At 39.6% G+C, this 14,626-nt stretch overlaps 1 protein-coding gene across 2 annotated transcripts; it reads left to right on the forward strand.

Annotated features, from left to right (window-relative positions):
* Positions 1 to 3,918: 3,918 nt before the first annotated feature.
* On the forward strand, positions 3,919 to 14,419 carry LOC308096876 (uncharacterized protein). 2 transcript variants are annotated; one of them, XM_080444371.1, is made up of 4 exons: positions 3,919 to 3,978; positions 5,059 to 5,141; positions 7,098 to 7,199; positions 11,678 to 14,419. In XM_080444371.1, the coding sequence occupies exons 3-4, from the start codon at positions 7,130 to 7,132 to the stop codon at positions 13,084 to 13,086; spliced, it is 1,479 nt and encodes a 492-aa protein (XP_080300497.1). In that variant the 5' UTR covers positions 3,919 to 3,978; positions 5,059 to 5,141; positions 7,098 to 7,129; the 3' UTR covers positions 13,087 to 14,419. The 2 variants fall into 2 exon arrangements, with proteins under 2 accessions (XP_080300497.1, XP_080300498.1); XM_080444372.1 differs by lacking the exon at positions 3,919 to 3,978 and having other exon boundaries at positions 5,050 to 5,141.
* The last annotated feature ends 207 nt before the right edge of the window (positions 14,420 to 14,626 follow it).

Genomic DNA, 14,626 nt, shown 5'->3' on the forward strand with positions numbered 1-14,626 from the left:
CAGAAAAGTAATCTATAGATGAATTGCTTAGAAAGTAATGGATAGTTGCAGCCCTACATCCATCACAGCTTTCATCAGTGCACAGGTCTGATCACGTCTCATAGAAATGCAGGATACAACATTAACTAACATATACCATGTTACAGGATGCAACATATACCTTGTATTAAACATGTTAGCCTATTACCAATATAATTTTCAAACTATAGTATGTAACTATATCAATATGTCTATGATAAATTCAGACTGTATGGTATATTCAGACTGGGACACAGTAAGATTATTACAAGTTATTTCAAAGCAATGTATGTTTCAAATAGTCATGAGTTTGGTTATTGTCCCATAATGTTCTGGGAGACAGGTAACAGTTCAGTAAGATAGATTGATTGTAATGGATGAATTGCACTGGGTCAGGCTGACCTAAAATGGTGCAACTAATCATGAGATTTTGTTTTATTGTGTGCCAAGATCTAGGGCCACAAGAAGGTATAAAAACACACCCACAATCATATTTCATCAGTCTTGTCTGCAGTAATGTCTCTGTTGGAATATTAACACATGTTATATAGCTTCACAAAACATCTACTGATGCACAAACTTGGACACATCATCAGTGTTGTTTCCTGGAGTCACTGGGTGTTTCGGGTCTTGCAACAGACACCCTCCTCCAGGCAACCCGACGAGGCTGATCACACACCTGCCTTGTCCAAGGCATGCTACTGCCCACACTGTCTCTTGGGGGCTTAGGGTAGCAGGTGAGCTGTTGGCAGCAGGTGTTGGCGACACTAGGAGGCTCTGGGCACTGTGGGTTGCCTCCGGGCCTGGCTCCTCCTGCGTCTGACCAGAAGTGACTTCTGTGCGCTTTCAAACATCTCATTCTGCCTTGATGGATTTTTAAACCCTCTTGAATGTTGCAGGTTTTACCTCAGTATGTAGCCTGCTTTACTGTAGCCGTTGAGAGCTTGTACCAAAATAATCTCACCCACTCTTTTCCACCTGTAATAATGTGATTCTGAATTGTGCCTGCAGACTAAATTCTTCCACACATAAAAATGTTAAGAGATCATAGCTTATATTTCACTCTCCTGATAATAATCCATTAGGCTTATAGCATAGTAATAAAACATCTTGCACGTGTGCGTGTGCGTGTGCGTGCGTGCGTGCGTGCGTGCGTGCGTGCGTGCGTGCGTGCGTGCGTGCGTGCGTGTGTGCGCGTGCGTGCGTGTGCGCTATAGGGCTTTGCACAGGCTTTAATTTGCTATCACATCACACTCTTAATCATGTAATATGACTTAATAGTGATCATAGTCATTACATTAGGTGTAATTATTAGTCATAAATCAGAACAGGAGACGAACTGAGTCTGGGAAGACTGGGACCTCACTCCTGAGAGAGGAGAGGGGGGGGGGCAGAAGGGCGAGAGAGAGAGTGAGTACAAATACAACTTGAAAGCCATTGTTTAGGAACATTACGGCTTCCCTGTTAATATTTCTGATTTAATTGTATTTTTCATCGACCTCTTTTATTCCAACTCCCAGTTTTATCTACCCATGTAAGTCCTGTCCCTGTGTTTGACACTGACTGACCTCCACTGGTCTCCTCCCAATCATCTCTGTCTTCAGTGACTTCAGTGTCAGATTCAAGCTCAACTTCAATTTCAGAACAGTGTGAAGAGAATGTGTTTTTCCTCCTTCCCAGCTGGCAGCTGTAGCCTACTGCCCAGGGACCCAATTTGTTCACATAGTACACAGGCATGCAAACAGCCCCGAGGTGAAAAAGGTCACAACATATTGTTTTCTTTCGGGTCAGGTGTCACACGCCCTATTTGGGTTCAAAAAGGTGACTGTAGCTCAAAAGTGACACTTTTGCATATATAAAATGTACACAGGGACTCCTCCAGCATTAATTTACTGGTGTTAATTTAACTCTGGAGTGTACAGATGGAACCAAATGGTATGATATAAGGGACCATTTGGTTCAATTTTCTCAGGTATACAAAAACACAAAAATGGCTCAGTATCTGGCTGTGCGTCTACAAGGGCTTGTGTGTTGTCTTCGCTGTGTTATTGGTTCCCGGAAGAGGACATTTGGCCACAGGCCAAGCCATATAGAACAGGTACATGATTATTTCTTAGTAAAATGTTATATTGTGACAGCCCTACAACAGAAGAGAAAACATGAAATAAAAGCATTCAAAAAAGAGAGAGCACATGAAACTTACTGAGGTGTGGGTGGTCTAGGTTCCTCCTGTTTAATAGAAATGTCCCTGGCTGAGTCTGAGAGTTCATCTTCACCTGCAGTCTGACTCCACACACTGGTCTGAAATTAAGCAATTGAATAAGGACTTTAATAACTGGAGACCCAGTGGTGTCAAGAATAACAATAATATTTGCATTAGCTAAAGGCAAAATGGCCTAAGCCCAACTCTTCAACATATGAATCTTGGATGCAAAGATTATAGGATTCATATTAGGGAATCATGCTTAACTTAAGAGAAACTTAAGCGAAATGTGTCAAAAGATGGACTCCTGCGATGCAAATAATGGCCTTAAGTGAATAAGGTGAAAGTAGCCAATCTGTTATTCATGTTCCTGCAACCATGCACCATGACTCTGCAGACAAAGTGATTACTATAGGGCCTTACAGACTTTGATGTGTCATGGGTTGTAGAAATGTTCACAAGTAGGGATGGGAGAACATATGTCACATAAGCAGCCTTTATCTGACCTCTCTGAGGGGAGTGATCAAAGTAGGACTGCTCAATTAATCAATGTTGTTTTGTTTTTACTACTTTGGCTTCTTACAATTATGAAAAACACCCATTATTTAATGCATTATTGTATTATCGGCGGTTCCTCTAGCTGCCATAGAGATGGTGTGCCTCGGTCGTTATAACAGTTTTTTGCCTAACTACTTCCTAAGTTAATATTAGGGGCTGTAGTCTGTTCTCACCAAGTGGGCAGAGTGGTCCGCTTCGGTAGGAGCGACACAAACTATGCCTAAACCTAACCTTAAAAAAATAAAATAATTTGTGACACATTTTAGATTAGATAAATAAACAAAGGCGGGAGAGGGATTCGATCCAGAGGCAAAGTGAAAAAAACAAGAGACGAGGCTTCTGTTGACTGACAGGAGCAGTCGACAGAAGCTCCTGTCAGTATTTTCCATCCACCTTCCTACCAACATCCTACAGGTGTTTAATTTGATCCTCCCAGTGAGCTATTTTTGTATTATTATTATTTTTTATTAACGATGACACTGTTTAGAAACGACACGTTTTAGTTGTCTTTGTATTTGACTTTAATATAAATCTATGGTATTTTAAAGTGTCTTTTATATAAATCTATGGTATTTTAAAGTGTCTTTTATATAAATCTATGGTATTTTAAAGTGTCTTTTATATAAATCTATGGTATTTTAAAGTGTCTTTTATATAAATCTATGGTATTTTAAAGTGTCTTTTATATACATCTATGGTATTTTAAAGTGTCTTTATATAAATCTATGGTATTTTAAAGTGTTAACAAAAGTCAGTCAACACCATGTTGTTTTCACTACTGCATTGTGGGTATGTTCTTCTGACGACCACTTTGTCTATACGCCAGTTGGTGTATTGATGCCCCCTACTGTTGGTCTCGGGTACTGTCCATAGGTTATATACACTTATTTAGCACCATAAATGATGGTTTAGAATCTAAACCATCAACATGATCTCTACACTATAGATTCTATAGTGTAGAGATCTTGATGGTTCAGATTCTCAACCATCATTTATGGTGCTAAATAACAATCTGCGGGGAACTCTGCGGGGTGTTTCAACCCGGACGAGATAGAGGGAAGGACGAGAGCCGTGTCCGTTCTTCTCTCTCGTCCGGGTTGAAACACACTATCCACCAACAACAGAGCAGAGTGAACGAACGAACGTGATACAGATAAAGTCTGTGTTATAATATAAGTGTGCAGTGAACAAACCTTTGTGTAACTTCTGTCAGAGTGTGTCTTTGTGCGACTGTTTGTAAAAAAGTGTGACAGGCTGACCCGCTGTGAAACAGGAGGAATTTACACACGAAGTTCAAAGACTGTTTTGTGGTCTAATGCTAAGCTAAGGCTAGCTAAGATTGTCTTTGTACGACAGGCTGTGTAAAGTTGTGAATACAGGAGGAATTTACACATTTAGTTCAAAGACTGTGATCAGACGTTTTCTAGTGAAAGTTTAACTTAAACCAGTTGGACGTTTTGAGGGTCAGTCTGTCGTTTTCAACCTGAAGACACAAAGAGGACATTTAACCCAGATAGAGCTTTGAGCAACCAGGGCTTCACTCAAAGTTCCTCTGGCAACGTGGGATGAGATTGAGAAGACAGTGAGTGAAATACCACGTTAACCTGCTGCTAAACCTGACGCTGTGACGGTTGGAGTACTGAGGGACGTCCAGGAACGTTAACTAAGGAACCACACTTTGATTTGACTCACCCAGGAGCGAAGTGGCCGTTGAGGTTTTGCTTTTGGGACACAACGGTACACAAGCACCTATTGTTGTGCGTGTGTGTGTGTGTGTGTGTGTGTGTGTGTGTGTACTAAAATAGTATTGTGTAACTTGGAGTATTGGCCTGAAAGAGGGGCATTTCAGTATTACGGTTATGAACCTGAACAGTGTTTTCTTGAAAAAAGGAAACTTGTACATTAAGTTTATATTTGTTTATTTATTTTAATTTGCACAATGCAATAATGAATAAAATTCATTATCCTACGTATATTAAGATAATAATTACATGTTCTATCAGACAGAGGATTACATTAAGATACTAATTATATGTTCCACATGATAAAGACTGCAAAAAAAATACTGATCCTGGGCAACTTGAAGTGTAAAAGGTTATGAATTATAATTGAAGTGTTCTATGAAAAAGTAACTTACCCAGTTGACAAGTCATTAATACAATATGTTATTCCTTCATAGTCTGTTATTGTTGAAGTTGAGTGTACGAGGAGTTTCTCTTAATTAATCCTAAACTCCTCTGGAATTTGCATCGTTTTATTCCGGACTCTGTGGAGTCCAGACTGCAGGTGCAGATGAACTCTCCAGCCCCAGCCAGACCTGTTTCAATGAAATAGGAGGAACCTGAAGATTAGCCAGACCTCGGTACGTTTCATTCACTGTCTCTCTCTTTTTCCCCCTTTTCTAGCATCAAGGTGTTTATTGTCACATACACATACAATAATATAATTCGGCAGAGGAATTGTTTTTTCTTCAACAGTGTGGAATGAGATCAAAAGCCAGAACAGTAGAATGTTTTATTTAGAAATTGGTCAGTTATGCACATCCATAGTCTGGATGATTGTTTCTGGTCATGTGGCCTTTTCCACTGTACACAGTGCCAACTTCCAGCAGTTACAGTAAATAGTCTTTTAATGCAGCCAGCCAGGATGAATCTTTCTGTTTTTGGTGCCCAAATGCTCCGCCTTTAGGCCACTCGCACACACAATGTCTCAAAGTCGGATGGACAGATAGCTATGTAACTTGCTCTGCGTATGCATGTTCCCTGGAAGATGAACCCTAACCGAGTGTCCCCATGACCTATCTCCTAGCGCCACTGTCAAGTCAAAGTAGTTACTTTACTTTTCACACAAGGTTGGGGCTGCTAATTGCTGGTGGTGTAGAAGGATGGGATGCATGGCAGCAGAAAAAATAAAAAGAGAATGGCAACTTTCACCTTATTTACTTTAGACCATTATTTGCATTGCAGGAGTCCATCTTTTTATACATGTATTTACTTGTGTAATCTTTAAATTAAGTGTGATTTCTTCCCTAATATATAAATCCCATAGTCTTTGAACCCAAGATTAATATTTTGGAAAGTTGGTGATGGAGCTGATAAGGGTCGTAAATCCTGCTCTATGTTAATTAAAACTATTTGTAGTTAAACAGCTGAAAACCCAGCGTAAAAAGGATGAGACTAAATCAAAGACAGAAACAGGCTAGTTCTCAAATTAAAAAGTTGACATTGTATTAAGAGGGAGAATCAATACACAAGGCACCGTACAGCAAAATATCTCTCTGACTAAACAGTCAATGATCACAATAGTTATACACAAATGAAGTTATCAGCTCTGACGATGACAGCTGGCCATGAGGAGCCTGCTCGTAGGTTGAGAGAGAAGATGGCAAGCTGATGGTGTGACAGTTTTTATTGGACAAACAGCGTCCAAATGTCTCAAACAACACGCTGACTTGGCTCTGACCGGCGTCGCTGGAGATGTTGCTTTGTCATAGATGGTCAAGTTAACTCCAATGAGCTGTTATTGTATTCCTCCAGAGATAATCAGTGACCTCGGAGGGCCTGTGCTCTGTACAGCTCAAAACACATGCCGTCTCTAGGGGAAAGGAGAAAACTAAATACTAGTATTAGTTCCGTACCACTTTGAACTTAACACTCTCACCGCCAGGCCCGTAGCCTACGGGCCGATATATATATTTTTTAATTTTCTATACGGAACATTTCATTGTAACACCACCGGAAACGGAATTATTCTGGATCACGTTTTGCCGATCCCGTTGGCCTCCATTCTAAAGCGCATACTGAAACGCCATTTTCTTCGATTGTAGTTTTTCTCCTCGCTGATCACTGTTTAACATAAACCGTTCTAACTACAACATGGCGGCTCCGTTTGACACGTGGTTTGGACTGGTAGCTGCAGGGAGATGTCCGCGATGTTTACAAACAGTGCACAGCTCAATCTTAAGGATTTTAACGAGGTCTATGGTGACGTGAAAAAAACAAAAAACAACAATAAAACGTTGGCACTGGTGAGTACATTATGAGATTAACCTCTGGCGGTCAATGTGTTAATAGAATCATAGGATTGGTAGGCAAACTTCAGTTATGCCAAGATGGCACACTAAAATAGGATATGATGGCATATTTAGACATTTTATGTGAACGTGACATTGGGCCTGTTATGACACTAGACAAATTATTAATGTAAAAATATCTATCAGTTGGCATAGGCCATTTTGCCTTAACATTTTGCAAATGGTTATCCTTGACTTCACTGCTGGGTCTCCAATAAAAGTCATGATTAATTTTGTTCATTTCAGACCAGTGTGTGGAGTCCAGACTGCAGGTGAAGATGAACTCTCCAGACTCAGCCAGGGACATTTCTATTAAACAGGAGGAACCTGAAGACCACCCACACCTCAGTACGTATTTTAACTATATGATAATCTTGGCAAAACATATCATCATGACAATGATAATATCTGGATATTGTAAGTCCCCAGGATTTTTTGTGTTATCCTTTTGGCCTAAATGTTCTACTGTACCTTTGTGCTATTTAAACATTTTGACTAATAAAGTATTCAATCAATAATTATGCATAGGCATAATTAAATATGCAATACAAAAGAAAAACTGCACCACATTGTACATTTTTCTACAGAGTGGACCAAAGCATCTAGAACAGTGTGTGTGTCACACAGCTCAAGCTGCCAAAGTTTGGTAGTAATTGAAAACTATGAAAACCGATTTTTATGGCGTGCCTCTGTAGGAGGTGAGAGGTCTAGACATGGGTCTGTGTCTGATCTGTGTGAGATAACAGATAGATATTAAACAGGCTTTTTTATTAGCTTCTTGATTTGAAGTTTAACTACATGAACCCTAGCGTGCCTATGCTATGGTTCTGCTAATAGATGATCTACAAGCTCACAATGCATCACACAATATTTGGTTTAGAGGGGAAAAAAGAGAGGATCAAGTATAGAGTACAGAGTCGACCCTGCTCAACATTAGTATTAGTTCAGTCAATAAATAAGTTTTTCACACTTTCAGAGAATAGTCGTAATGGGGACGTAGTTAGATGCCAATACATACCAATACATACATAATTGTTGAAGTTTTACATCAAAAGTCCAATCATAATTACTTCCCGTCAAACAAAAACATAATATGAGATTAGGGAGGCCTAAGTAAGTAGCCTTGAGAACCAATTATTCCCAAGCCATGTAGCCCATAGGCCAGGAGCTTATCTCCTGTTTCTGTGGCGTGAGGTGGCTTGATGTACAAGTATTATCCCCCAGCCATGATGTACGAGTAATCATGGGATTGACACAAACGGTTGCCCAACTGCCCGTGGCAAGTAAATAAAACCTTTGGGAAAGCAGAGTTTGCTTTCAGGTTGCCCGACGGGCAAGTGCGTTTGAATGGGGAAGTCTTCATTAAATATTATTGGTTATTGATGAAGGAACAAATAATGCTAACATTTTACAACGAGCAATTGTGCTCATTCACTTTCAAAGTGACTGTCGCCACTCAGCAGTTTTCGATTGGATTTAACATTAATTTGATTAACTTTTCGCGCAAGTGGGCATGAGCTTTGGGCAAGTAGAACTTGACCTGTACTTGCTTGACGGGCTAGTGCCTCTTAGACCTAAGTGTCAACCCCTGGGTAATAATAATTATAATAATAATAATAAAGCTTTATTTAAATTGCACCTTTCGAAACAAAGTCAATAGGACATACAAGGACGCAACTCAGGATTTCCAGACTCAATCAACTTTTTTTATTTTCCAACTTGTTTCTTTTCAATGTTCCATTTGTTGGCTTTGGTTGATCGGTCTGGTCGTCAATCAATTAGCAGTAGGTTAGGTTGTAAACCTTTAACACAGAGAAAATAAAGATTAGCAACACTGCTAAAAATCATAGCATTTTTTAAACACATTTTTAAACAACTTTGTGTTTTCAAACAATAAAGTTTTAAACAATAAAGTTTTAAAACAATAAATGTCTTAAAACAATAAATGCGTTTAAACAATAAATGCTCCAAAACAATTAAATGTCTTAAAACAATAAATGCTCCAAAACAATTAAATGTCTTAAAATAATTAAACCAAACAATTTAGACCAAACAATAAGTGTCTTTACACAAATGATTAAAGTCAATATTTGAACCATTTTAAATGAATTAACCATGTAAGCCCTTTAAATGGAATAAAGACACATCTTAAGAAAAATTGCTGATCCACAAGCTTGTAGATCGGCCCTTTTTCACTTGGTATTTTAAACCTTTTTTTAACATGGCAAATTCATGAATTCCACATTTTAGTAGTTTTAAATCAAATAACCCACAACAGGGTAATGAATTTTCTCTTAACTTAAACTTTAGCAGTTAACATTAACACATTTAAGCAGCATTTCACACATTAAACAGCAATCAATCAAAAATAAATAAAACCATTTCACCGACCATTGGCGTCTTTGGGCTTAACTCTGAGTGGAACTTGAAGTTTCTTCTCTCCTCTCTGGAGTATCTCCTTCTCCCTGGAATTGGTTTGTTTGAATGAGCAGCACCTCTGTTCCTTTTTCAGGTGCTCCTAATCTGATAACGAGCAGCCATTTTGCTACTGCACTCTGGGAAGTGTAGTGCTGTTTGAGTAGAGGTGTAGTTTTGACTATATAAGGAAGAGGATTTTCACTAAAGCACTAAGTCAAAGCTCCATTCCTGAGTTTTGACTTAACAATAACAGAGATGGAGACAAAAAATACAACAAAAACAAGAAAAAACATTATGCAGCAGTGCAGTAGGACACAGTAGGTTAAAACATTTGGGGACTAAAAGCAGTTTTATAAAGGTGAGTTTTCAGGAGGGATTTGAACCGGGCACAGACTCTGCGAGCCTGATCTCTAGAGGGAGGGCATTCCAGAGAGTTGGGGCTCTAAAAGCAACTACAACCCCAAAGTACAACCCCTGGACAAGACGCGAGTATTTCACAGGGACTTATCCCAGTCCAAACCTTCAGTCTGAGTGCCAAGCAGGGAAAGCCTGGTAAACTATCCTGGTCGCGTGAATTCACATAATCTGTCACTCCCTTCACAAACGAGTTCAGATGGTTTTCTCACTGATGTTTTTTATTAAGCACTCTTTCGGCTCAATACACCAACGTCAAAACTGTACTAGACAAAAAATAAACAATGATCAGAATGACAAACAGGTATGTGGGGAGGCACGGTGGCGCAGTCGGTAGCACTGTCGCCTCACAGCTAGAAGGTCCTGGGTTCGATTCCCGCCGGGGACGCTGGGGGCGTGTCCCTACTGTGGGGGACTGGTGTAATGCTGGTGTAGGGCTGGTGTAGCGCCCAGGATCACTTAGGAAATTGGCACCGGGTGAAAAAAATGGGTTACAAAAATCACGGGATAAAAAATTTAAGTAAAAAAAAAATAATGACAAACATGTAACGCATATAAAACACATAAAAGAAAACACACTTGAGAAATGAAATTACCTCACTGGCTGCATATTGCAGTGAAGAGAATGAAGTGTGCAGGAACCCAAAAGAATAACAACAACTGAAACAAAACAAACTGAAACAAAACAAATCGATCGATTAAACTCATAATGAAACATAACAAACAACTTACTGACATAGAACTTAAACGTTGACATTCAAAATAAAACAAACCTTGTCAGCGCCATGCTGCTTACAAACAAATGTCTGCTCTCACGGGAGCGTCTCACACTCTGAGCTGGTTGAGTTCTAAACCCGGTACACACCGTATAAGGCGGCGGCCGGAAGCTGTCAGAATACAACTTCTGGACCGCTTGTCAAAATAAAAAAAATCTTGGCGAAAACAAAATGATAAAAATAATAAGTTATAGCTGCAGTTACATAATCATTATGTCTTCTGCAAACCTGTCTGCCCCCAAGCGCTGGGTGGGTGTTTTACAAAAAACTAAAAAGTGGAAGAGCCAATCATGTATAACCCTGTTTTTTTTTTTTTTTGCTGTCTGCAACCGTAACCATGGTAATGACCTTGCGTAGTGATCCTCAGCACCTGAGCTGAGGTGATCTAGTACCCTATAAAAGCAGTGAATTTGCCTGTGTGCCACCCTTATAGCACTGACGAAGGTCCTGGGAGGACTGAAACGTTTGCTTTTTAATTCACTTTTGAGCACCGAGCACAAGATGAGCATCATAAAGTAAAGACAAAATATTTTATTTAAGTCTGTCTAAGGAGTCTTCCTTAACTTCTATGCAGTGAGGGAGTCTCCTGGTCATAAAAATGTGTTAACGTAAATTTCAAACTTGACTTAAACCCATAAACTTTCACCAGACATGTCAAGCTATTGCGTTTGGAGGTGCTTCTGTTTCATAACGTCATGCACTTAGCGGCATGAGCTATGATTGGTCTACTTTGGAGTTGACAAACATACTGTACATACAGACACATCCAGTTGTAAATGGCTTGGCCTACAGCCTAACTTACTCCCAAATCAGAGCTCACGTATGAACTGATTGATTGAATACTTTGTTATCAAAAAGCTTAAACAGCACGGAGGTACTGTAAAACATTTAGCCTAAAAGGATAACACAAAGAATATGTTTTAATGATTCAAATTCAATATTTGTTCTAACCCCATCATTAATTTGTTGGGTAATATTACTAAATATATACAGGTAAATAGATTAACGTTACTTTTGAAAATATGTATTTTTGCTAGAATCTTTCTAGAACTTTAATGCCTGGTTTTGAGGTTCCAGAACCACCTGTAACAACATGTACTTATTTAGTAACTGTTTGGTCATTCTTAGTAGGTAATAGCTTTGTACATGGAAGATAGAAAAACACATTTACATTTTAGTAATCCAGTGTTGTCTATCATGTTATTTTTCTGCTCCTAGACATCCTGTACATGGTTGTGTGTAAAGAGGAGTTTTCTCCTGAACAGGAGAGGAGCCCCAGTCTACTCCAGGAGGACCCAGAGCCTCCACACATAAAAGAGGAACAGGAGGAGCCACTTCAAAGACAAGAGGAGCCTGTTGGGTCAATGTTGACATTACTAGCAGTGAAAAGTGAAGATGATGAAGAAGACTCTCTCTCTTCACACTGCTCTGAAGTTGAACTGGAATCTGACACTGAAGTCACTGAAGACAGTGATGATTGGGGGGAGACAAGTGGAGGTGTCCATACTGGAGAAACATTTTTCCAGTGTAAACTGTGTAACAAGAGTTTCATTCAGTCATCTGACCTGAAAAAACACGAGCGTATCCACACAAAGGAGAAACCTTTCCACTGTGAACATTGCGACAAGAGTTTCAGACAGTCAGCTCTGTTGAAGAGGCACCATCTTGTCCACACTAAGGAGAAACCTTTCCACTGTAAACAGTGTGACAAGACCTACAGTGAGGCATCTGACCTGATAAACCACCTGCGTGTTCACACTGGAGAAACTCCTTTTCACTGTAAACATTGTGACAAGAGTTTCACACAATCTGGTCACCTGAAGACACACCAGCATGTCCACAATGGTGAAAAACCTTTCAACTGTAAACATTGTGACAAGAGTTATAGTCGGTCATCTGCCCTGAAGACACACCAGCGTCTCCACACCGGAGAAAAACCTTTCCACTGTAAAAATTGTGACAAGAGTTTCAATCTGTCAGGTGACCTGAAAAGACACCATTATGTCCACACGAGGGAAAAACCTTTCCACTGTAAACAGTGTGACAAGAGTTTCAGTCAGTCGTCTAGCCTGCAGAACCACCAGCGTATCCACACTGGAGTTAAACCTTTCCACTGTAAACATTGTGATAAGAGTTTCAGTCAGTCGTCTACCCTGCAGACACACCAGCGTATCCACACTGGAGTAAAACCTTTCCACTGTAAACATTGTGACAAGAGTTTCAGTCAGTTAGGTCACCTGAAGATTCACCAGTTTGTCCACACTGGGGAAAAACCTTTCCACTGTGAACATTGCGAGAAGAGTTTCATTCAGTCATTTGACCTGAAAAGACACCAGAGTATCCACACTGGAGAAAAACCTTTCCACTGTGAACATTGCGAGAAGAGTTTCATTAAGTCAATTGATCTGAAAAGACACCAGAGTATCCACACTGGAGAAAAACCTTTCCACTGTGAACATTGCAACAAGAGTTTCACTCTGTCAGGTGACCTGAAGAGACACCAGCGTATACACACTGGAGAAAAACCTTTCCATTGTAAAAATTGTGACAAGAGTTTCAATGATTCACGTCAACTTAAGAGACACAAAGCTTGTCCACACTGGAAAAAAAACTTGTCACAATGTTAACAGTGTGATAAGAGTTTTAGTCAGTTAAGCACTCTGAAAACACCGGCTTCGAATGCTATCAATGCATTGAATGGGAGATTATCACGTTTTATCAGACCTTTGAATGGGCGAGTAGGCGACGAGTAGGCGCGATTTGTCAGACCATTCATGGGGCGTAATCAGGAGCTACTGACCTACTTGGAGGCGGAGCAGTCCCCACAACAATATTTACGATTCTGTGCCTATCGGTACATAACTCCAACGGCGCTGAGTAGGCTCAGGCGAACGTCACACCGTTCAGGACGGCAACTCGGTCGCTTTAGCTCCCTCGGTGGTCCTTCACGGGGTGACAGTTCGCCTGAGACTGCGCGCCTCCGTCATGGTCTGAAACCAAAACCGAAACTGAACTATTTAAGTCATCTCCGTTGGTAGGTCAGTATGTCTTGATAACACCCAGTGAATGGTCTGATAAATCGCGGGTAGGTCAATATGTCGACTATTTCGCCCATTCAATGGTCTAATAAGAGGTGATAATGTAATGCATTGATCCATTCAATGCATTGATAGCATCCGAATCAGGTGCTGAAAACACATAAGTGCATTCAGACCAAGGGGCCAGCTTGATTGGCATTCTTTGGGGATTTTTTTCCGGTTCCTGTTCCCAGCGCGCTTTTTGGCATATATTAAAGATGGCGGATTTGAAATTGCTGAACAATCGGCTTCTAGGGGCATAACGCTGTCCATTCTTTTTACAGTCTATGATTCAGACCAAAGGAAAAGACTTTCCACTATAAATTACCTCACTGGGAGGATTAAATTAAACAGCTGTATGTTGTTAGGGAGTTGATATACAAGCAAAATGATCATGGATATTTATACTGCTTCTGTCAAAAGAAGTTTCAACCAGTCCAGGACTCGTCTTTTGGAGACATCCCCCATGCGCTATTTTGTTTTCTTCTTTTCAAACCTTACAGCAATAATTTCAAAGTGTTAACGGTAATTTTCTTTCTCTTTATATATTTTTTACCTAGAGGTAATGCAAATTATTTTGTTGTCATACTATAAATGTAAATGTATTTAAACTATAAATGACCATGTAAACCATATCAATTGTATAAGGTAGAACTGTTTTACTAGAATGTTATAGTTTTTATATTATGATTTAATGTAATTTTGCTGTGTTCTATTACATGCCCAATGAATTGGGCACTTTCAATTATTTTACTTATTAAATATCAGTTAACTGAGGGAAAAATAATTTGCATGTATCTTTACTGAAATGTGACAGTAATTGTTACAATTAATGGAATGGCTTTGATCATTGTTTAGTTGTATTACATTATTAAATTGTGATTTGATAGTAAGCAGATGTGACTTAGTCATTGGAATGCCTTCTGAGGTTAGCATTACATTTTTTAGTAAAGGTCCCCTGGTCACTGGCCCCACCTGACACTGACTGTAAATACAGGCCTAAGGAAAAACAAAACACTTGTTTAGAAGCGTAAAGAATATGTGAAAATACAATACAGGCGATGAATGTTTCTCAAACTCTCTAAAAACA

Source organism: Gymnoscopelus braueri (assembly GCF_963280865.1).
Source record: "Gymnoscopelus braueri genome assembly, chromosome: 12".
Classification (NCBI taxonomy): Eukaryota; Metazoa; Chordata; class Actinopteri; order Myctophiformes; family Myctophidae; genus Gymnoscopelus; species Gymnoscopelus braueri.

What these genes read in the sequence shown, in the direction of transcription:
- LOC308096876 (XM_080444371.1), top strand. Translation starts at nt 7,130, where the DNA reads ATGAACTCTCCAGACTCAGCCAGGGACATTTCTATTAAACAGGAGGAA. An exon ending in TGAAGACCACCCACACCTCA is followed by an intron (nt 7,200 to 11,677) that starts GTACGTATTTTA and finishes TTCTGCTCCTAG; the next exon opens with ACATCCTGTACATGGTTGTG.